Below are 26248 nucleotides of genomic sequence, written 5' to 3' on the forward strand. Positions count from 1 at the left end.
ACAGCTAAATATATTTTTTTATATTTCTTTCATGAATAGACAGTTCAGAAGAACAGCATTTATCTGAAATAGAAACATTTTGTAACATTATAAATGTCTTTATCATCACTTTTAATCAATTTAATGCATCCTTGCTAAATAAAAAGCAAAACAGCATATTTAATTTTTTTCTGAAAGATCATTTGACATGAAATATTTTAAAGTATTACTGCTTTTGCTGTATTTTGGGAAAAAAAATGCAGGCTTGGGCAGAAGAGACTTCTTTAAAAAAGAAGTAAAAATCTTAATGTTCAAAAACTTGTGACTGGTAGTGTGTGTACAGTACATTGAATTACATTATACTTGCGTGCATGTATGTGTGTGTGTGTGTGTGTGTGTGTGTGTGTGGGTGTGTATGTATATGTATGTGTGTGTGATATATATACAGTTTATATATATATATATATATGTGTGTGTGTGTGTGTGTGTGGTGTGTGTGTGTGTGTAGTGTGTGTGTTGTGTGTGTGTGTGTGTGTGTGTGTGTCAGGTGTGTATGTGTGTGTGTGTGTGTATGTGTTATATATACAGTCTGTGTGTGTTTTACACTTCACTTCCAGGTGTGTGTGTGTGTGTGTGTGTGTGTGTGTGTGTCACTTCACTTCCAGGTGTGTATGTGTGTGTGTGTGTGTGTGTGTGTGTGTGTGTGTGTGTGTGTGTGTGTGTGTGTGTGTGTGTGTGTGTGTCACTTCACTTCCAGATATATTGGAATTTCAATATAGCTCCAGCAGTAAATCGTTAAATTCAATGGTCAAAAACCAAATGCAGGGCACTTTGCAAAAAATATGATACTTACTGTAAGTAATACTTCTTGAGTTACAGGCCAACTTTGGAGAAAAAACTTGAAAAATGCTGCTTCCCCATTTCTGAATGCTCACCATTGGCACATAATGCAACAAAGATTGCTAGAGTCAGCAGATTTTACTAACACCCCTACTGATCTCTGTGTAAAAATAACATTATGATGATGCCATCTTTCTGAACAATCACAGCTTCTCTATTTCCTTACATCTTACATTCCCAATTTTTATGACCCTGCTGTATTTTGCTGGTCACACGAGTCTTTATTCAGAAATGAGGGTGTGTTTTAAGCGCATCACAGGCAGTAAAGGGGAAGTATGTGACCTTCATGTGTCATATAGACTGAAGAAGAAAGCTGACCTGTGACCTCTCCGTGCCGGACACTCGAGGGGTCAGTGGAAAACATCTGCGGATCCGGGCGTGGACACAGTGTTTGTTCCAGATCCGCATGTACAGGTCAGTCGGCATAAAGTTACAGGAGTTAAAGAGTCAAACACTTGCAGATGTTAAAGCAGCACACACTCATAACAAACAACACACACACCTGACTGCAGATACACCCACTGAAATTACCATCATTACCGTTATCAGCCCACAATTTGCCATTTTTACATGTAAACTCCCCCCAAAATACTATATATTTATATAGATAGATAGATAGATAGATAGATAGATAGATAGATAGATAGATAGATAGATGCTTTTTGCAAAAAATATTTGTTGATTAATTTTCATATATTTCATAAAATAATAATAGAAAACATAGAAATCACACATAAATAAAAATATTTTTATTATATATTTTATTTATAATTGATAAATTTATATATATATATATATAAACACACACACACATACACAAATATTATGTATATATACATATTATAGTATCACTATATAGGATCAATGTATAAATCAATTATAAATAAAAATATATAATAGAATTTTTTTATACAAATATATTTTTATATTGTTTTAGTGTGTGTGTGTATAAATAATCAAAACAAAAATAAAATTGGTTGCAAGATCCTGATCATGTCTATTTCTTAATATTTAAAAATGATAGTTTTTAATACAAAAGAAAATTGTTTAAACTAAATAAAATAAAATAAAAAAATGACATAAAATAACTAATCAAATTAAATTTTTTAATTTTAAATGGTATTAAAAAAAAACAAATAAAAATAAATCAATGAAAAAATAAAATAATAAAAAAGGAAAACACGTAGGGTGAATTCAGGTAAGCCGGGACCGTTTTTCCCATTGGGATAACTGGGAAATTATCCTGAATTAACCCCTAGAATATATGCACTAAATATAAAGGATATGACAAATAACACGTGTATGTGTATAAATGACATTTTCACACTAAGAAAAACTATTTCAAAGATCAAGACTTTTTTTCCCCTTGTGACATCATTTACATGACATTTAAGGTCAAGTTGACATTGTGTCTTTCTGGTTTGTGGTTTAGGACTGTATATCAGAGAGCAGCGAGTACAGAAGTCATATGTGTGAGCAGTGAAAGGTCAGATCAGAGGTCACACCCCGCACTCGCCCTTTTACCTGCATTCTCTCAGATCATGTGATGCAGCACTTCCTCTTTACAATCAAACATTCCAGAACAGCAGGAAGCTGTGTCCGTGGTTACCCTTGACCTCCACACAGCCCATAATCGCTCTCAGCTCTGGGTGAAAGGTGTGTGGAGAAACATCTGGAACAGGTTAATGTTCTGACGTCTGACGCCTCCTGCTGGTGCACATGAGAGAACAAGAGATTACTGGGTTACTATATTGAGTATTTCCATTCCATAGAAATGTGAGAGTTAGTGATTTAAATCTACAAACTGCAGGAGTAAGGAGCCTTAGAGGTGTTTGTATGCTGTTCACTGTGTGTGAAGCCACAAACAAGCCAGCGCAGTCGTCACAGAGACGAACTGGAATGTCCCAGGTCCCGTGACGAGGGGCCTCACTAAGGTCCTGTACAGTACAGACTGATTACTGGCCACAGGAGGAGTCCCATAATAATGAGTCTGAAAGAAGTCTTATTTCTGTAATGTGGAGCTGTATTTTCAGCATCATTACTCCAGTCTTCAGTGTCACATGATCTTCAGAAATCATTCTAATATGCTGATTTGCTGCTCAAGAAACATTTCTGATTATTATCAATGTTGAAATCAGTTGTGCTGCACAATATTTTTGTGGAAACTGTGATGCATTTTATTTTTCAAGATTCACAGATGAATAGAAAGTTAAAAAGAGCAGCATTTATTTGAAATAAAAATCTTTTGTAACACAAATGCCTTTACTGTCACTTTTCTTCAATTTAATGCAGCCTTGATGAATAAAAGTAATGATTTCTTTGAGTTCACTGGTTGTTTTCATTCTTTCAAGGAAAGCATCAGTGTTTGAACTCAAAGGCCCTCTGCTGTACAACACAATATACTTTAGGAGCCCATATGGACTAAGATATCTGTTCTGGTTTCTATTTCTACTGTAATTATGACAACAAAACAAAATTATAAAACATTAACAAAAATAAAATCATTAGCCTGTCTTTAAAAACCATTTCCTCTCATCCTGTGTTTGTTCAAGTCAACAATAAAAAGACAAAAAATTCAGTATTCCTCCCTTCCTCCATTTTTCAATTACCCATTTACCCATAAATAAAAATAACAAACACTCTGTCGATTATTCTCGACTCAGTGTTCCTTCCGGCACAGTAGCATGACACACATGGCCAAAACAGGACAAACGTATTAAATTACATTGAATTAAACTATTTATTACATTTTATATAATTTAGTAAATCTTATTTTTTATATATTTTAATAATAAATACAAAATTCCAAAAATATACAATTAAAAATATAAATTATTAAATTAAACTATATAAATGTATATTATGTAAATTATTATTTAATCATTATTTATTACATTTCATATATTTATTAAATAATATATAAAAATGACAAATTACAATAAAATATATGTATGTTAATATATATTATTTGAACTTGCATTCATTTACTGAAGGTTTTCCTTGAACGTTCTAATCAAATGAGCAGAAATGTCACCCATTAATAACAATGGATGCAGACGGGCCCCTGTGCTGGAGGATGGGGCCTCCAGTGCATTATGCTGAAAGAGGGCCGGATCAGATCCTCTATTGTGTGTTTGCTTTCAGAAGGAGGCGCGTCTCTTTGATTCGTTCATGACTGAAACAACAACGGACGCTCAGGGGCCCAAATGAGCACATACACATACATGAAACAAACAAGGGCCCGTGTGTTCAAGCCACGGACAGGAACGGCCCTATACCCACAAGCCCAGACAACAATACACACACACACACTCCTCTAGGGCACAAATGAAAACAATCACTTCAAGGGTTCATTTTGGGAAACGTTTCCCAGCATTCACAAAAACAATGATGGGAACGCCCAGCTTAGACAAAGATGTGTGTGTGTGTATATATATATATATATATATATATATATATATATATATATATATATATATATATATATATATATATATATATATATATATATATACATACAGTGCTGTAGTGAATGTCTAACAACAAAAACATAGCATATAGCGCTAAACATGAGCTCACGCTATTTCTGATCTCCTGCAAAATCTCCTGTCTGGTCACTGACAAAAAAATTTCATCATAATTCTCAATTTCAGCAGATTCCGAAATAAAAAAACAAATTACCCAGCTAACAGGGAACATTCTCAGAAATTTCTGCCAAAGTTATAATCAAATGTTATTTATATGTTTATAAATTTCTGAAACCTTTTATCTGGATGTTCATAACGTTTTTATAAATGTTACTATGTTTGAGAATGTTCAGAGAACATTCAAAAATAACATTCCCACAATGTTTGCCAAATGATACAATAGTAAAGATAAAATGTTTTGATGCTTGATCAAAGAATCAGTGAATCACTTTAATGATTCATTTGGACAGAAAAGAAGCCCAGCTAATGGTGAATGTTCCCAGAAGGTTCTGGCAAGGTTCTCTCAAAGTTATTCCCTTAATGTTTTCTACAACATTCATAAAACCAAGAAAAATGTTTTTAAAACATTTTAAAAACTTTTACAAATGAGAAAGTTTCCAGAAATAATGTTTTCTGTCTTATAATGTCTCAGAAAACTTTTTTTTTTTTAGCTGGGTAATTAATTAATAATGAATAACAAATGGTAAAACTACTATAAATCTTGGCTGTGTGAATGTTTATTGAGCTGCAGAAATGCAAACTGTATTTTTGCAAAGCTCTGTATATGAAGTTGGATATATATCATTATATTATACAGTACACTCACATTAAATGATAGTAAAACTGCTTGATTGTTTGTCATTATAAAATGTAAGTATATTATCATCCAGCTCTAATATGATAAATGCAACAGTAAGGCATGTAGATATTAAGATGTTATAAAACACTAACATCATGATTTTCTGTAAAGAGGCTATGAAACAGATAACCAAGCACTTCCTCTTCACAGGTAATTAAACTCAAACTACTGCAGAACATCAGGAACCCTGTTACCATGGTTACTCATGACCTCCATACATCCCATAATAACACGCATCTCTCAGGACCAACAGCAACACTGCAGCATCTAAATTACACAGACAGCACTGATTAACTACATGTCAGTTTAACGAAGGAACATGAACACTAATATAACAGGGTTTTCAGCAAATAAAATGCTGACATTTAGAAGTCAAGTTAAGTTGCACAAGCTCAGAATTACTCAGTAAAGCTCTGCGAACGTGCATGTTATTAAGAGAATGTGAGTAAAGATATTCATCATCTGAAGTGAATGAGTGAGTAGATGAGTAACGCTGCCCTCTGCTGGACAGGTGAAGAAAACCTCAACGCCACACATTCATATGACAGCTGCGGTTGTTTTCACCCGTCATTATTAAAGCTCAGTAGTGGATGTGCTTTTGTGAAAGCTAAAAGGGAGTGAAAATGACTTTTTTTTAACATCCTGTTCTTCAAATTCTGCTCTCCACAGAGAATATGGAATATATGATAATATAATTTTAAAAAATGATATGATAAAGTTCAGACACACTTGAGAAAATGTAAATTTCTAATGTTTTAAAAACCTCTGATCCATCTTAAATGCTTAAAATTAAAATATAAATGGTCTGTATTATTAATTATTTTACAAAACCTAAATATCAATGCATCCCAGCTGACATGTTTTGCTAAAGTTCCCATGAAGTTATGAATATGTTATTTTTGAACAACATTTTTTTTAATGTAATGGCTGTGTGAACATTAGAGACAATATTAAAGAGACAGTTGACTCAAAAATGACAATTCAGTCATCGTTTACTCATCCTCAAGTTGCTCCAAACCTGTATGCATTTCTTTCTTCTGTTGAACACAAAAGAAAATATTTTTAAGAATGTTGCTAACTAAAGAGCTGACGGTAGCCATTGACTTCCATAGTAAATCAGTGAAAGTCAACGGGGATCAGTACCTGTTTCTTCAACATATCTTCATATTCAGCAGAAGAAAGAAATTCATTAAGTTTTGGAAAAGAGTGAGTAAATGATGACAGAATTTTTATTTTTGAGTGAACTGGCCCTTTAAGACAATGCTACATTTTCTCATTTGGCAAACATTAGGGGAATGTTACTTTTGAATGTTCTCTGAACCACTGGAAACGAACAAGTAGCAACATATAAAATGTAACAAGAACGTCCAACTAAAATGTTTCATTAGACATTCCATCATCGATGTATAAATGATGTTTTGAGAATGTTATTAAAAAAAAACAGATAACTTTGAACGAATGTTCTGTAACGTATCTGCTAGAATCTGTTCATAACTTTCTGAGAACTTACATTTATTGCACTGTTATTTCCCTGTGAATGCGGACTGCTCAGCGTGGACTTTGAGCAGACAATCACGAACACAAGACAGACTCCGAGGACGATCGAGTGATTAACGTCAAGCTCCGGCGTGTGTTTTACTCTGGTCCTCCAGCTCATTAGCGGTGGGTTTGATAAAGGCCTCGTTACCCTCGCAGACGTGGACTCGTCCTAATTTCTGCTGATCATTGATCTCTGATAGTCTTATCAGCCTCATATAAAGCGCGTCCAGCTCCGGCTCTGTCTCACTGATAGACGTTCAGCTCAAGCCTAAAGATGATGCCAGTGACCCAGCGTCTGCTCGTCCTGACCGCTCTGCTGTCTCTGCTGCTGGCCTTACAGGTACATCATCTCACAATCACCAGTCTGACGCCATCAGAGACGAAACAGCTCACTAACACACAGACAAAACTGCTGCACGTGCAGAAAATACAGCAAGGTTTAAATCTAAATTAAAAACATCTCTTTTTAGTCTTGCTTTCTTACAAAGACTTTTTTATTGACTTTAATCATTATTCATATTCGATTTTGTTGTATTTATTATTGGTTTTCTTTTTTATACTTTAGCGATTTTTAAAATGTTGGTTCTAAATTATTTGTTTGTGTCACTCGCTTGTTCTTGCCTGGAAAGCACTTTGAATTGCACTGATTTGTTTGAAAATTTCTAATTAAAAATTTCAATAAAACTTGAATTATATTATGCTAATTAAATAAAACTTGATTGATGCTAGAAAATTATAGTAAATAATTTTACAAAGAGTCAGCAAGTAACACTTTGAATTAAACATGAAATTTTGAAGTAGGAAGACATAAAAAATATATATATTTTAAATACTTCTTAATACTTTATCTGATATTAAATTAAAACATGTTAAAATGTGACACTGTATGTAAATGTATTTTCTTAAAGGGCTACTTCTACTACTACTACTAAATTGAAATATAATATGCGACAAAAATATATATTTTAAATGCTTTTTATAAAATATATAAATATATTTTCAAAAATATTAAATAAAATGGTCAAAAATATATATTGGTAAAAATGTTTGAATGTAAATAAATTCTGAAATATTCTTTAGCAAAAATATTTAATAATATTTTTGAAAATATATTTTTTGCTGCCATATGGGTTTACTCCCATATACCACAAATAAGACAATAAAAAAGACAAAAGATCAGTTCTGCATATCAGTGATATCAGTGTCAGACATAAACCACACTATCAGCTGATCTGGAGTCAGCTGCATGTGTCACTTGTTTGTAAAACAGGATCATCTGGTAATGTGCATGTGAACTGCTTCCTCCAGCTGGAATAACACGGCTCTCATCTCATCATTTTCCTGCGATTGTAAGGCGATGCTGCTTGATGGACTGAAGCGCTTGTTTCATTCTGCCCGCTGCTTTTGTTTGCACATACTGAAACGCTTCTGTAAATCATTGTCTGGATTCGCACAGTGTCACTCCCAGAGCAAATGTTTGGGGTTTGACCGACCTTGACAGCTTTCTAAATTTAGCGGCTTCAGAATCTAAATTTGTACATTTGAGACATAATTTTCTCTCCAAATTACAGTGAAGATTACTTATTAAACATTTGCATATCATCTCAGTATGGAAGGCCATTTCTGCCATGGAATAATAATAATAATAAAAAAAATTAAAAAGTAATATTCTCAATTTTGAGAAAAAAGTCAGAATTGCAAGATACTATGCGAAGAAATGTCTGAATTGTGAGATGTAAACCAGCAATTGCAATAAAAAAAAATCAGAATTGTGAGATAAAAAGTAATGCAATTACCTCAATTTTTTATTCAATGGTGGATTTTTTTTTTTTTTTTTTTTTTTTTTTTTTTTTAACTCTGAGACATAAACTAAGAATTTTTGGGGGGAAAAAAGTAAAAAATGATGAGATATAAAACACTGAGTCTAACACACGCTGTCTCTCTGTCTGTCTGCAGGTCCAGACGGCACCCATAGACACTGAATGGGCGACCGGACTCATCCATCGGGCCAAGCGCTCGTTACTCTGGCGATGGAACACTCTGAAACCCGTGGGTTCTGGATGCAGAGATCATTATGAGTGCGGAACCAACTACTGCAGGTGAAGAACAGCACCAAACACCTCAGTCCTGCAGCTGAGCCTAGGACGTCCCAAGTTCGAATCCCAGCTTGCAGACCTTTCCCAATCCTGTCCCCTATCTCCCTCTCCCGCTTCACTTCATGTCCTCTCTAGTCCTTTCAAATTAAATGCCAAAAATAAATCTAAATCAAAAGTAATAATAATAATAAGCATCCTCCTACAACACATCATAACAACATTTTTTTTTTTTTTTTTTTTTTTGAAAGCAGAAAACTTTGAAAATGGAATACTTTATAAAAGTAAAAGTATATACATTTATACTACATATTAAATATTTTTTTCTTAACTTAAGGCTACAGGCCTATATTGCTCATTAGTCCATGTATTAACTATAAAGTTAAGAAATGAGAGCTTATTGTAAAGTGTAACCAAATGCTTGTTTTAGAAGTATTTCTATGAAAAGGTTTAGCACATATGAAAAGAGAACGAGTGGGATTTTTAAGAGTTAAATTCGTTATGATAGACTGAAGGTTTGTGACACGAGGACGTCAACTGTAAGTCCATTTTCATATATTTTTATCCAGCATTTTAAATGCTCACATTAAAAAAAAAGAAAAGAAAAAAAAAAGAAATTCAATTCAATAAAATGACGTGTAATTTGATCAAACAGGATTAAGGTCACAAACCAACTAACACCACAAAAAATGACATTGCAATAAAATATATTTATCCTTTAAAATGGGGGTAATATTAAGCAGGAAGACATAAAACGAACATCGTGACTCAAAACGCCATCGATTCGAAAACAAATCGTAAGCCTATTTGAAAGTGATTCGACGCGATTCGCTTAATTTTTCTCAATTGTAGCCTACAGCACCTCACAAGGGATTTTTTTTGTCGCTCTAAAAGCAAATTTATCTTGAAATATCGCTAGATGACTGTATCAGTTATATATAATCAGTTATATATAATTTAGCGTAAAATAATGCCTATAAATAACACATTGTGACTCACTACGTGAGGGGTTCGATCGATCAGAACCGACTCATATTTGAAACCGATTCGAACACGCTCTGAGAAATGTGAATGTATCGTGAAATATCGCTGTATGTTTGCATCGACATAAAAACGGTCTACACATTGTGATTCAGTACGCGTGCGATGCAGCAGAATATTTGATGATTTAAACACGTGATTCGCTTTATTTTGGCGCTCTGAGAAACACGCATTTACCGCGAAATAACGTTTTGAATAACACATAAAAATCCAAATTGCGACGTGCTAAGAAAGGCGAATTTATCACAAAATATCTCTATATGATTGTGTGTTGACAGCTCTAATCACAAAAAGACTTTCACACAGAAAGCTGAACCTTAAGCTGTAAACAGATAAGAGTTTATCTCATAAAACATTGACCGCTACGTGAATCAGCAACTCCACAGCAATTCAGATTTATGCTACACTCCAGCACAAGCGGGAAATGGTTTCACACATTTAATATTTCCTATTTTTTATGAGTGGCATATTCTTATGCGAGTGCTTAAAAAATAACCTACTTTCCCTCTCTTTCAGGAAACACACGTGCTCCTTCTATAAAGCTCAACAGGCCTGACTGAGGATAAATGATGATGGCACCAAATCAAATGATGGAAAACAAAATGGCTAAAATTGTGCATCCCTTTGATTTCTCAAACATCATGACCTACATCAATCTGACAGAACATCTAAAGACCGCAGAAGACTTTCAGATCTACATCAATCTCAAGACTGTATTCAGGTGAATCTCACCAAGAAATGTCCAGCTCATATTAACCTCCAAAATCAGAACTGTTTTAATTTATTTGATTTTGGGCCGAAATATGACGCGGCGTGTTCTTGACACATTCACCTCCTCAGAAACCTCTCAGGAACACGTCTACAAGAACTCCAGTTTCATCATCGGTGTTTTATAGTTGTACAGATCTTGATAACGTGTAAAATATTAACTTTGCATCTATAGTTTCTGATTCAGATTCAATGAGGCCGAGATGTTTGAACTGATAAAATACAAGCACACATGGCAAAAGAATCTGTAGCAAATCTATTTCATTTTCAGCTGCAGCTTCCAGAAGAATCAGGACGTATTTATTTTGTAAATATCAGACACATAAAGTGAGATGGTGCAACATGCTTTTTTTTTTTTTGTTAAAATGTTTTATTGTTTGTCTCGTTATTTTTGTTACATTGATAGTGCAATATTTTTTAAGGAAAACAAGAACTCAAAATGCTCACATGATGAAATAAATGCATAAAAAATGAATTTTAAAAATGGAATCAATCATGAACATTCCTTTTTTAAACCTAAAACAGTGTTTTCATCACTGGGTCTTAATTCATAAACACAGTTCACACTATCATTCCACAATCATCATAATCAGGAGATTTAATTAAGATTTACATCATGGGAAAAGTACATTTACTGTCAAGCTGAAGTGAAACTGAAATCACACCACAGTTTCAGATCAAACCCACAGGCATCACGCACTGTAGTGATATTGTGAACTTCACTGATACAAAATTAGCAATCCTCAAATCTTCCCTTTTCAGACCTAAAAAACACCAAACCAGCCATGAACTGCCACCAAACACCTACAAGAATAAAACATGAAATGAACCATGCAGGACATGAGGTTTATTAAACATAAAAAAAATAAAAATAAAAACTAAACTGATCAGTGCATGAAAATGAACATTAAATATATTCAGGAAACTGAAACGTTGAGGAAAACGAATCTTCTCAATGCTGTGGTAATACTGATGAAACACTTTATACTGCATTTACTGAACACTGAAAACAAGGTTGTGTCTGGTTATTCAAGAAATTGTAGCGTTGCAAACAGTTTAAATTAGTGATTATGATCAATTTCTTTCAGAGATATTGTAAACGTGTTATTAGCTGACTCTAAAAACATTACTGAGCCAATGTACCATCAAAATGTTAGTTTGCATCTAAAATCACATATATGGCAGAGGAGAAAACAAGCGCAAATACATCATGGCAAACCAAGTTATTTGGTCATTTTAAAATGTGTGTGGCACATTATTGACTGTCAGATTCACGTGAAGCAGACTAAAACTTACATTAGTCCTGAAATCAGAATGAGTTGGCACCGCTATCAGTTTATTTTTCAGATGAGCTCATTGCAATTGCATAAGTGTATTAATATCATTGTGATGTGTACAGGTGACATCAATATCTCGAGCACTGATGTGTAACGTGTTGCATCACGTCTGCTGTTTCTATTAGTGTTTTCTGATATATAATTCAGTTTAGGACAGGAAACTCATTGGCTGATTTGGACACGCCTGCACTATTTGGTTATGTGATACTCAATCAATCGTCTGAAGCATTATATGCATTAAAAACACGTTTGAAAGACCTGGATCCGAGGCCAGGTGACCGGAGACAAACTTTGCACTTTGAGTCGTCTGCCGCATGCACCGATGCACCTTGAACTGACTCTGGCCGTGTGAAAATGAAATCAAGCTCAATGTCTAAACGCATGTTGGTTCATCATGACATCTGGGGAGTTTACGATGAAAGCAGGGGCTGCCGCTCGGCCTCGGTGCTCTGAAAGAAAGAAAAAAAATGTTTCTTTCTGGAGAATTGCAATCACAGAATGCACAGTTTTATTTTCATATTTCTACTATATATATTATTATATTTGTATGTCAGGAACCACACTCCAGTGGTTTGAGTCTTATCTCTCGGATAGGTCCTTCAAGATATCTTGGAGAGGTGAGGCGTCCAAGTCGCAACATCTAACTACTGGGGTGCCTCAGGGCTCAGTTCTTGGACCACTTCTCTTCTCTGTCTACATGGCATCACTAGGTTCTGTCATTCAGAAACATGGCTTTTCATATCATTGCTATGCTGATGACACTCAACTCTACCTCTACATTATATCAAAATCGTGGTTTGCATCAAAGAAAATATAGCAAAAGTGAAAACCACCTGCAAAGACAGCGTGGCACCTAATACTTTTCTAATATTTCTATTTTTTTTTATTTAAATTTACATATACATTTATGTATTTAGAAGGCACTTTTATGTTTATTAGACAACTAGATTAGGAAGCAAGCTAAATTATAGGACAAATGCAGAGAAGAAAAAAATATTATAAATGAGCTTTTATTTTTAATATTTTAGTATGTTGTTTACTTGCTTTTGTCACTTTATAAACATTTTTAAATTTATTTTTTAAGCTCATTTTATTTTAGTTGTAGTTAGTCATTTTAGTACTTAAACTTATTTCTGTTAGTTGTCAAGGCAACATTTCAAATTTTAATTTCGTTTAAGTTCTTCATTTAATATTTATATTTTATTTACATGTATGCATTTAGCAGACACGTTTACCTAAAGCGATTTGCAGAGGACCAAAAGCAATTCATCAAAGAGTCAAACAATACTTGTAAAATTTGATTCCAGGTTTATGAGACAAGTTAGCGAAGTGGAGAAATGCAGAGAAGAAAAACATTAATTAAATTTAATTTATATTTTCATTTTAATTATTATTTTTTTCTTTTCCTTTATATATATATATATATATATTTTTTTTTATTTTTTTTATTTTAATGCAGCTTTATTTAAGTTAACAAAAATTTTTTTTAATAGTATTAGTGTAGGAAGTGATACGAGATCCTCACCGGTGATGTCTGCTGTCGGCACATTAATATGATGAAGATGACACCCAGTAAGATGCCTACACTGATCACTATGAAGGGGATGTTGACAATCACATTAGCCTCGGAAACAACTGCGTACAGCTTCTTGGCAGATTCCTCATCAATAAGGACGCTCTGGAAAACAGGATGGAAGCGTTTAGAAGATAACAAGAGACAGAAATGAAGAAAAACAATTTAATATTTCCTGCTCAAGCCCTTTGTTGTTCTGTCTGGTAATGTGAACTCAAAATAACTGCTTTAGAGTTAAGATCTTATTCAACAGAACTATGATCTTTTTCATTTAGTGCACTTTTATCCAGGAAAAAAATCCTCTAATCCTCTAATTCTGAGACTGGTTTATCTCTTTATTTTTAAACATGATTCAAGCTGATGCAACCTCACCTCTCTCGGCTTCATTTACTCGTTCATGCCTTGTGCCGTTCAAAGGTTAACATACATTTTGCATCGTGTTTGGACGCTTTATCTGTTGCACCTTTCACCTGATATTTTGCATCTCAACAAAGCAACAAATACACATGTGATGAAAAAGTCAAGACACAAGCTCTTGATCCCTCTGGACTGCAGCTTCACAGAAAATCATGATATTCATGTTTATAATATCTTAATATCTTAAATATAGTTGCATTAAGCAAGTTAGATCTGACTGATAACAGAGGTGAATTTTGTGACGATATATATAAACAATCCAGCAGTTTGCTATATGGTTTTTTTGTGGATTTATGTGAGAGTAAAAAAAAAGTAAAAGTTAAGTTTTTCGGTTCATTTTTCTGGGAAGCGAGCCCATGACCTTGACATTGCAACTATTTGAGAGTAACTATTTGAACTCGACAGCAACACATGTTCTGACACGTAGACAAACTTGACATGCTATTAAAGCCTTGTAGAAAAATACCGATGATGATTTTCTAAAAATTTACCTCATTAAGGTACATCACTGGAAACACCAGCGTCCGGATCTTGCCAGTTTGACTGCAAAACAAAAAAGAAAATATGATTTTGATGGTATGTATATTAAGATGCAAAAATAAAATCTAAATCAAAATATTAACTAAAGCTGTAACAGTATATCAGTGGTACTAAAATAACACTGCTTGTTTAGACCAATCAGCATGGTTTGAGACGAATGCAAATGGACACACACGCACATCTCTTCAAGAAAAAGCCTCTCAGACACACACTATCAGATGAATGGGACTGTGGGAAGGCAGCTCATGCCGTGTGTCACACTGATAATTACAGGCGAGGAGAGATGTTTTACATTCACACGCTCATGAGCAGGATTTATCTGTGCTCTCAGATAGATCGCATTTCAAAACCAAGCCAACGAGCTGTCGGCTCAAGTGGGACGTTTGGCAGCGTCGGGTCTTCGGACGCGTCATTGGACCACCTGACCCCCAAACAGACTCAGAAACCGATCCGCTCGCTACACGTCCTAAAATAACTCCAACACACAGCTGTCAATCATTACAGCTGGACTGACCTACTTCAGGTCATGGTTCAGGAGAGACTTATGTAATGAGCTCATGTAACCCCACAGTGGGTCTCCAAACACACCTTACCTTACTTACTCAAAGTCGTTCTGAGTTACAGATTAAAATAATCCATCTGTGGTCCATTTTACCTCATAACATCAAACTTTCTGCATTTGGCAGTGAAAGAGTGTCAGTCAAATTAAAAGCATCAAAACTAATTAAGTTAAAGAAGGTGAAATGACTTTTCTGGTAAGTCAACAGAAAAACACAAATGCTAAAACGTGTTCAAACTGTACTATATTAAACTATAAACATGCTATAAAAATAACAGGTTTTAGAGAAATAAAAAATGTAAACCGTGCCAGATATTTTCTCACCTGTAATGCAATATTAAAACCAACACAATTCATGTAACAAACAATAAAAAAAAAACTTTTATGGAAAAATATAATATAGAAACTAGTGCTGTCAAACAATTAATCATGATTAATCGCATCCAAAATAAAACTTTTTGTTTACGTAATATATGTATACTGTGTATATTTATTATGCATATATAAATACACAAACATACAGTATATAATTTGAAAATATTTGCATGGATATACATTTATATTCTTATATTTTATAAATAAATATATGTAATATATAAACATAACATTTTTCTTAAATATATACATGCATGTGTTTGTATTTATATATACATAATAAAAACACACAAAAAACAAAAATATATAATGCAAAAAAAAAAAAATAAATAAAAAAATAAAAAACATCTAAACAGAAAAATAGAAACATAAAATATAAAACAATATTTTTTCTTGAATTTTATTGGTTTTAATATCGTATTAAAGGTGGAAAAGATGTATTATGTCTCCAAAATCTGTGATTTTAACAGAGGTGTGTGTAGACACTATTCCTAGATTTCTCAGTTTTTTTGAAGGAAATGTTAGCAGTCCATGCTAAACTAACTCGGGTCACTGAGAGACTCATCCTCACCTGAATCCCTGGATCTGATGCAGGTAGACGTTCACCTGAACACGCTTCGCACCCCGAAGCAACATTCCAGTGAGCTGAGAACACAAACACACACAAAATCAACGTCAGATTCCCTAATAAATCTGACTCTTGGTTAATATTACTCAATACTGGCTTCTCACAAATCCCTGGGGGTTTGTGAGATGATGAAAAGCTAAAAATAAATAAGATCATAAATGTAAAATTAAAATAAATACATTTCAAATAAAAACATATATAAATAAGACACTAAATACATTTAAAATGTTAAACAAATAAATAATTTTAAAATAATAACTAATAAAAAATTAATATACTCATTATATGCACACTATACTCTTTATATGCACACTATATGCACTTTATATAATCACTATATACTCACTATACTAATTATATGTACACTTTACTCATTATATGCACACTATACTCCTTAAATGCACACTATATGCATTGTATACTCCTTATATGCACATTATACTCATTATACACACACACTATACTCCTTTTATGCACATTACGCTCCTTATATGCACGCTATACTTGTTATATGCATACTTTACTCATCATATGCACACTATACGTGTTATATGCATACTTTGCTCATTATATGCACACTATACTCCTATTATGCAAATTATACTTCTTATATACACACACTATACTCATTATATGCACACTATACTTGTTATATGCATACTATGCTCATTATATGCACACTATACTCCTATTATGCAAATTATAGTTCTTATATACACACACTATACTCATTATATGCACATTATACTCCTTATATGCACACTACACTCTATACTCCTTAAATGCACATTACACTTGTCATATGCACACTATACTCACATACACATCGTAACTACACAATTACCAGTCAATTCAGGAGTTTTCAAACAGTTTGGATGATATATGGAGAATTGTTTTTGTTGTTGTTGTTGTTTAGTGTTAAAAACAAGTGCTATCAGTAGCCTATAAAATAATTACAAATTATCTTAAAATAGTTTAACACAAACTAAACATTAATAAAATCATAAAAGTGTAAACATTTATATAAACAAATATATAAATATCTAAAATAAAAATCATCAAAATAAAAGACTTAATAATATATATATAATTATTATTATTATTTATTTATTTACCTGCATGTCATGTGGCTATTAACTTACATTAAAGAACTGTGAAATGCATCTGTGTTGTTATGTGTTTTCTTTACAGTATAATACACTGATGAATCGTTCACAAGACAGAGCATGCATGAAGAAAGTAAATAGAGTTTATTTTTATTTAATGTGAACTTAAGGTAAACAAACCCTAAAAACTCTTGTTACACTGGCTTTTACAGTATAGATATTACCTGGTTGGATTCTGATCACCAGCTGTTTCAGAATGTGAAAAATGTTAACAGATACTCAAACACATCTGCTTATCTAAGAATGAATCCAGAGGTGTGTGTGCGACCCATTTAAGGCTCAAACGCAAAAACATTTCATCCACAATAAGCGGGAATGTGCTGTGTGCCAAAGGCATGATGATATATATAATTCAGTATCATGGTACATGGTGGTATTACCATCTGATACGGTTACTGTAGCACAGTTTTATAGGGTAGAAGGAGCACCTGAATCTGTTCCAAGTGAACCTATACAAACACCATAAAACACACCCACAGTACACTTTATCCTGCTGATCCGTGGACATCCCAAACCTGCAGCAAAAGCACTTCTCAAACACACATGTGCAGTTATTTAACATGCTCCTGGAAGAAACTAGTGCTCCAATAATTTTATTTTATTAAACTAAACAAAAGGTTTGTAGAAACTCGTTTACGTGACTGTAAACGAAAAAAAACTCCCACGACACAAAATAAACGAAACAGCCACCGGTTTAATTACTAACTACCTGCTGGGAAGTGGGACGCGTCTGGACTAGCTGGGAAATCAGATAACATCATCCTAACATCATCTGCTTTATCAGAGAGTGACTCAGACACAAGCGTAAAATGTGTTTGTTCTGTCAGTAAATAATGAAATACAGATACTGTTATTCATTCTTTCAATCACTCTGGATCTGTAGCAATGCGTCAGTTTCATAATGAAACTGATCCTGTGTCTCATTAATATTGTAGGCCGGAAGCCTGAGTGTGGTGTGATGACGCCCTCTTATGGCAGTGCAGATAAACACATACTACAGTATATACATTATTTACACTACATACTCATTATATACACACACTCTATTTATTATATACATGCTATACTTATATTCATTCTATACTCATTATATGTACACTATTAACATTACATACACACTAAACTCATATACACTATGCTCATTATTTACATGTATACTCTTTATATGCACACTATACTCATTATATTGATACTATATATACATGGTACACTCATCTCACACACACACACACACACACACACACACACACACACACACACACTTTACTCTATATATAAATGCTACACTCATTATATACACCTATATATAAAAGTTACACTCTATACTCATTCTATACATGCTATACTCATAAGCACTATACACTATACTTATTAGTTACATGTATACTCATTATTTGCATCAATTGCATGCTATACTTTTTTGCACACTATACTCATAGGCATACTTTACTCATATGCACACTATACTCGTATACACTATACTTATTATTTACATGTATACTCATTATATATACACACTATATATATATATATATATATATATATATATATATATATATATATATATATATATATATAAACGTTACTCTCTATACTCATTCTATACATGCTATACTCATAAGCACACTATACTTATTATTCACATGTATACTCATTATTTGCATCAATTGCATGCTATACTTTTTTGCACACTATACTCATCATAGACATGCTTTACTCATATGCACACTATACTCATGTACACTATACTCATTGTTTATACTCATTACATGCACACTGTACACATTATATGCACACTATGCTCATTATATACACACTATACTCATTATATACACACTATACTCATATACACACTATGCTCAATATATGCACACTATACTTGGGTTTTCAAATATTTCTAAAATATAAAGGCACCTATATATTTTCACATGAATGTTAAATGAAAAATTCAGAGAAAATATTTTATGTGATAGCTTATGGATCATATGGCGATATGATTGATGGAAAGTGTCAATCACTAATATATATATACTTCCACTTCCACGTTAATCTTTGTTGTTCAACTGAACCTGCAACCCCAAGTGACACACGATGAGACATTATTTTTGCTTGTTTTAGATTGCAGCTCCACCTATAGTTAAATCTCACTGGTCTAAAATCACACTCCACCATGGGATGTTCTTGTATCTCTCACTGTTGTCTGATGCTTGAAGATAACGCACAATGAAACAAATGCATGTTCCACAGGACTACGTTTATCAATTGAGAGGATCATTTACTGTTTTATCACTGCAAACATTGGATAAACGTGATCCTGGGTGCCGACATGCTCATATGATGTCATACAGAGAGGGTTTCTGCACAATAAAGCATCACTCGACTGTGATTATATTGCACTTTTCCGAATAGCGAGTTGGAATTCTCCACTTGGAAACATGCAAGTGCATGAATGGAGCATAAAAATGAGAGAAAAGTGTCAGTTTCTAATCAATTCGACAGACTTTTACATCAGGTTTATACAGACTTACCGGGTTGACATCAATGACCGTCTCGTGCTCCTCCTTGTTGGGATTCATCCCAAACACATCCTGGACGAATTTGTCATCAGCCTGGTAGAAATGAGGGGAGGACATGATGATGGGCGCACCTGAGAGGAGATACACACGTTAGCGGGACGTCCCACGTCTGTACGGTTACAAACTACATTCAGACTCTCACTGACCTTCTTTGCAGGCGCTGACATTGAGGAGGCCGGAGCCCAGACAGTTCCCAGCTGGCACACAGAAGCCTGCGTTATCCGGGTTAATCGTAAGATTGGCGAAAACCTGGCTGGGTGGGACAAAGCGGAAACCAGAAACCCCTCGTACGCTCACATCAGACTCGTACTGGGCATATATAGACCTGTCAACAAAAACATGCCGAAAACACACACTGATACCACTGAAAGACAGTTTTGTTTAGGACTGTGATTGTTTTCTTATTTAAGTAAATAAGCAATACATCTGAAAAGCAGATTTGTGTTTCAGTTTGACCTACTTCTCAGATTTAACAGCTTTGTTTGCTGACTATAATTTTTCTGTAAAATGGTTCTGGCTGAAGAATTGTTTCTTTTATAACCTGTTTTTATGTTTGATAATCACTTCAGTAAACTGCTGAATAGTTTTGCTTGTTTGGAGGCCTGATTTAGACCTAATTAAACAACCACAGAAAGCAGAATGACGAATCACACATGCTTGACCCACATACAGTATGTGACCTGAGAAAAAAAAAATCACTCTTTTAGGAAAAATGCTTAGTCACACATAAGCAATGAGTTCAACAGGTCACACGTTCAGACTCAATATGATCAATCCTGAATCCATAACAGAATTTATAAACTAAGCCTTAAATCAGTGACTCAGAAACCATTATTAATTTACAATAAAAATTACAATAAAAATTACAATAAAAATTGCAATAATAAAAAATGTTTATACTTATACTCATGATTTGGCAGCTGAATGTGAATATGCTAAAATATTGTTTAAATAGTTGATAATCATCATATTACCATTTATTTATCATATATTAAGATTATATATCATCATCATATATTAATATTTGTCAAAGTATCATCACATACTGTACTGTTCAATAGTTTGGGGTCGGCAGGATTTGTTAATGTTTCTAAAAGAAGTCTCTTCTGCTCACCAAGGCTGCAGTTATTTGTTCAAAAACACAGTAAAATCGTAAAATATTATTACAATTTAAAATAGCTGCTTCTACATGAATATCTGTTAAACTGTAATTTATTTCTGTGATGTGCAGCTGTATTTTCAGCATCATTACTCCAGTCTTCAGTGTCACATGATCTTCAGAAATCATTCTAATATGATGATTTGCTGATCAAGAAACATTTCTGATTATTATCAATGTTAGAAACAGTTGTACTGCCCAATATTTTTGTGGAAACTGTGATGCATTTAATTTTTTCTGCATTCAGAGATGAATAGAAAGATCAAAATAACAGCATTTATTTATCAATTTAATACACACTAGCATACTCTGAATGAATTTAAGATCTGTTAACAGGTCAGTGTGTTTGAGTGGTCTGCGTCCTCACCTGCACAGATCAGAGGAGAATATATAGAGTTTCTCTGTTTTTGTGATGACTGGATGGAAAGATGCTCCGTCAGTGCCGTTGATCCTGTTACACCCTTCTGTACTCCACCAGTTCAATGAACTGACAAACAGAACAAATAATACATAATTCTGTGGTCTCTCAGCACATGCTGATTGTGCAGCTCCTTCTAAATCCATTCATGAATCTTCTAGAGATAAAACGAGACGGTGAGTTTTCTGCCGATTTTACCTGTTTCCGTTCCACTTGTCTATACGAGCAAAGTCCTGATAATTCTGCTTCCCCGTGAAGAAAATATAATCACCGTCATCGGTGCCATTTTTCTAAAACACAGTCAGTGACATGAGAATGAAACACATGTACACAAACAATTAACAGATGTGTGTATTGCTGAGAAACACAAATATCAAGTACAGTTACATTAAAGTCTCTTTTGTTCACCAAGGCTGCTTTTATTTGATCAAAAATACAGTAAAAATTGTGAAATATTACTACAATTTATAATAGCTGTTTTCTATGTAAACATGTTAAAATGAAACCGATTCTTTCAGAAATCATTCTGATATGCTGATTTGCTGCTCAAGAAACATTTCTGATTATTATCAATGTTGAAAACAGTTGTGCTGCCCGATATTTATGAGGAAACTGTCATGCATTTAATTTTTCAGGATTCACAGATGAATAGAAAGTTCAAAGAACAGCATTTATTTGAAACAGAAATCTTTTGCAACATTGCAAATGTCTTTACTGTCACATTTAATCAATTTAATGCATCCTTGATTAATAAAAGTATTGAAAACATTTTTGTTTCTGAAGCTAAGAATCAGCCAAAAAGAGAGCTACTGACTCATGCCACAAAACACATGAACTGAGTCATTGCTGTCTAAAGCTCAAACACTGCAGAATGACACACACACTGAACTTTATTAATTAGTGTTAGAGGTATAAAACTTGCACTAGTAATAGTGATGATTGACAGCAAACACCACTTACCTTATAAAAAAGTCCGAAGTGGTCATCCATTGTGATAAATTTCTGGATTAATTTAAGCAGCGGATCTTCGTAACCCCACAGCAGATCACCGACCCTGAACGTCCCAAACACACCGATGCCCTTTGATTTCATCAAGGCACTGACTAAGCCTTCAAACCATCTATCTTTGGTTTTCTCCATCACGGTCTAAAGTCAAAAAACACCAATACACAGTGAATTATCTAATCTCAGATTTCATTTTTTTATGCAAACATAATTTCTTCTTTTTTATTTAGATTTTAGGGTGAAATGTGACACGCTTTCACAAGATTCACCCATTAAACACATGACATGCCCTTATTGCTCTGTGGTTTTAGTAGGTCAGAGATCACAATCTCACCACAGCAGGGATGTTAACCGTTCGAATGATGTCATCCTCAGATCCGCGTGACATGTTGGGCTCAAACACGTATGTCTTCGGACTGATAGCCTCCACTCTGGTTCCGTTGTCCAGAAATTTAACTTCCTCCTTCGGCCGATACTCCCTGAAAGAGGAAATGCAATTGTGGCTCTTATTGACATGAAAATAACACTGTCATGGAGTTGAGCTATTTTAAAACAACAGGTCATGTGATTCAGGATAAATAATTACTAAAATCTGAAGCGTTATGTGGTTTTAATGAACAGAGAGCATCTGGTGTTCATAAGAACCACCTGATGTTGTAAGTAGTTTTAGGTTCAAAGCAGTTTTAAAAGCAGTTTCAAGTTTTAATCAGTTTAAAAGCAATTCTAGGTTTAAAGCAGTTTTAAAAGCTTGAAGTTTAAAGCCATTTTAAAACGCAGTTTTAAGATTGATGCAATTTTAAAAGTTTTAAGTTTGAAGCAGTTTGAAGTTTGAAGCAGTTTGAAGTTTAAAGCAGTTTTAAAAGCATTTTCAAGTTTGAATCAGTTTTAAAAGCAATTCTAGATTTGAAGCCTTTTAAAAGCTTTAAGTTTAAAGCCATTTTAAAAGCAGTTTTAAGATTGATGCGATTTTAAAAGCTTGGACTCTGAAAGCAGTTTTAACTTTGAACAGTTATAAAAGCAGTTAAGTTTTAAAAGCTTGAAGTAGTTTTAAGTCTAAAGCAGTTTTAAAAGCTTCACATTTGAAGCCATTTTTAAAAGCAGTTGTAAGTTCTAAAAGCTTGAAGTTTGAAGCAGTGCCGAAAATGGGGGGTGACTGGAAAGGGGTTAAGTTTTAAAAACTTGAAGTTTGAAGCAGTTTTAAAAGCAGTTTTAAGTTTGAAGCCGTTTTAAAAGCAGTTTTAAGTTTTAAAAGCTTGAAGCAGTTTTAAAAGCAGTTTTAAAAGCAGTTTTAAGTTTTAAAAGCTTGAAGCAGTTTTAAAAGCAGTTTTAAGTTTGAAGCAGTTTTATGCTTGAAGCAATTTAAAAGCTTTAAGTTTGAAGCAGTTTCTAAAAGCAGTTTTAAGTCTAAAGCAGTTTTAAAAGCTTTACATTTGAAGCCATTTTTAAAGCAGTTTTAAAGTTTGAAACATTTTTAAAAGCATTTTTAGGTTTTATAAGCTTGAAGTTTGAATTAGTTTTTAAAAGCAGTTTTAAGTTAGAAAAAGTTTTTTCAATTGTTTTAATTTTGAAGCAGTTTTAAGTTTTAAAAGCTTAAAGTTTAAAGCAGTTTTGAGTTTGAAGCAGTTTTTTTTTTTTTGCTAGAAGCTTTTTTAAACTTAAAGTTTGAACCAGTTCTAAGTTCGAAGCATTTTGAAAGCTCAAAGTGTGAAGGATTTAAGTCTCTCAGATAGATTGCTATGTGGTTGCTAGGGTTTTCCTTGTGGCTTCAGATAAACAAATACAGAAGCCCTGAAGTGTTACAAGGTTTTCAGGAACACAGAATATCTGATGTGTCATCAAGAGAAACTTGTGCAAGCTCGTGCAAGCTCGTGCAAGAGGAAGCTACAGCAAATACTCAGTCATGTGAATCGCCTTCCCATCCGTCACACATCGAGAGGAAAACAAGATGAGCATGTTTTCAGTGTCATCACTGACCTGTATGTGTACGGGCCGACCTGAAGGACGAATGGTTTGTCTCCATCCAGAACCTCTGCAGGATTGGTCAGATTGAAAGTAAAACTGCATGTAAACCGGCGGCGGTGGGTTTTGAAACACCGAAAATGCCTCCGTCCCATTTTCCAAGACTACTTGCTGTAAGGGAAAGTGAATTGTGGGCAGTGATGACCAAAGTTATTTTTACAAACTCATTGTTTCTAAAACAGTTTAGGAAGAGAAACACATAAAGCTGCTTTAAACAAACTGAGAACTTCATAATATCATATATTTATTTTTCATTTCCAACTCCAAGTGCACATTTAGAAAAATCTAAACAAAAAATGCCATTTTCTGGACATGGTATTGTTATGTAATTTCTCTCCTTGAAAAAGCATATGGCATATAAATATGATATTAATTCAATACCATGGTATTACCACTGATACCATCATATTAGTACATGTAAAGCAATTTGTGTCAATATTCTTTTAAACTCAATCTTTAAAGAAAAACTTCATAATACTAACGCTGGCAAAAATCATAAAAAATGCCATATTTTGAACATGCGCATGGCATTTCCATAAACATAATGTAGATACAATGATGAATGAATATGATTTATAATAATGTTTCATAATTTTACAATTATGGTATTACGATAATATTATGTGAGTTGAAAATAATAATTAATGATAATAATAATAATAATAATAATAATAATAATAATAATAATAATAATAATATTGCTTGGGTTATTTAATATTACTATATAATATAATATGATATTATAATAAAATATATTACATTATAATACATGCTATAATTTTACATATAGCATATGTTTGGATTTCTATAGGACTTTATATAATATTATCTTTAATCAAAACTAGGAAATTACATTTCAGAATAATGCCAGATTATAATGCTCATGAATAGAATTTAAATACCATGGTAAATTAATATGGTGTGTATTAAAGTTCTACAATATTATGTGAGGAGAAAATAATACTAAATAATAATAATAATAATAATACACAATATACTATGGCATTATAATTAAATATTATATTATATATTATAGTCACAGCATATGTATGAAGAACATAACATAAATATGATATGAAAAGCACATATGAACCTATGAAGACACACTCATACTCACTGACCTCTTTTATTGTGTTGTCTATAAGTTTCTGAAAGACCTGCGTCAAAGCCATCGCAATCCCGGCGATTAACAGCAGAACGCAGAGGATTCCTGCGCCGTAAACACAGCAGGACCGGAGCATGATCCTGGACAGGGACGGACAAAGACACACAGCAGCTGAACCAGACTCGAGGTGTTTACATGTGTCAGCAGCACACAGAGAGAAACAAACATCGAGACGCAAAGCGTGTGTTCCTGCAGGGGGCGCTCGACGGCTCGCTGAGACGATCCTCCATAGAAACCCATTCAAAACTCGCGACGGGGTTTGTGTTACTAGAGCACATGTTCACTCTGGAAAGTATAATCGTTAGAAAAACATTAATCCAAAAGATTTTTACACGGCATGCAAAAGAAAATACGATATTTTATTCTATTCAAAAAGACGTGTATATACGCTGTAACAACAGACGACAAACCCGATCAGCGATGAGAAAAGTATCAGATATCACGTGACAGCGCGGTATACGCTGGCAATAAATTACTCTCGGAAAAAATCATTTTAATTGACATTTAAATTGAAAAAACACAATACAGAATTAAAGTAGTTATTATTATAAATTATTACTGGTCCAGTGAACCCGATCGATTAGCGACACGCCCATATTGAGCAGTGTTTACCATCCTATCTTATTCTATTTCTAGCGAGAAATGAAAGAACCGCCGCCCACTCA

At 33.6% G+C, this 26248-nt stretch overlaps 2 protein-coding genes across 2 annotated transcripts; one reads left to right on the forward strand and one right to left on the reverse strand.

Moving 5' to 3' along the window:
• Positions 1-6869: 6869 nt before the first annotated feature.
• Positions 6870-10890, forward strand: LOC109059765 (liver-expressed antimicrobial peptide 2-like). Its single transcript, XM_042748060.1, has 3 exons — positions 6870-7084; positions 8701-8843; positions 10395-10890. Exons 1-3 carry the CDS (start codon positions 7019-7021, stop codon positions 10432-10434), a joined length of 249 nt encoding a protein of 82 aa, XP_042603994.1. The 5' UTR covers positions 6870-7018; the 3' UTR covers positions 10435-10890.
• A 338-nt stretch (positions 10891-11228) lies between these two features.
• scarb2c (scavenger receptor class B, member 2c) lies at positions 11229-25746 on the reverse strand. The gene is given in 13 exon segments (XM_019076943.2): positions 11229-12432; positions 13509-13661; positions 14465-14516; positions 16019-16092; positions 19770-19888; positions 19964-20142; positions 21344-21463; positions 21593-21684; positions 22355-22540; positions 22734-22878; positions 24374-24451; positions 24453-24529; positions 25540-25746. Coding segments are annotated over 13 exon segments (1434 nt in total). The 5' UTR covers positions 25660-25746; the 3' UTR covers positions 11229-12393.
• Positions 25747-26248: the final 502 nt, after the last annotated feature.

Source organism: Cyprinus carpio, chromosome B21 (genome assembly GCF_018340385.1).
Source record: "Cyprinus carpio isolate SPL01 chromosome B21, ASM1834038v1, whole genome shotgun sequence".
NCBI classification, from domain to species: Eukaryota; Metazoa; Chordata; class Actinopteri; order Cypriniformes; family Cyprinidae; genus Cyprinus; species Cyprinus carpio.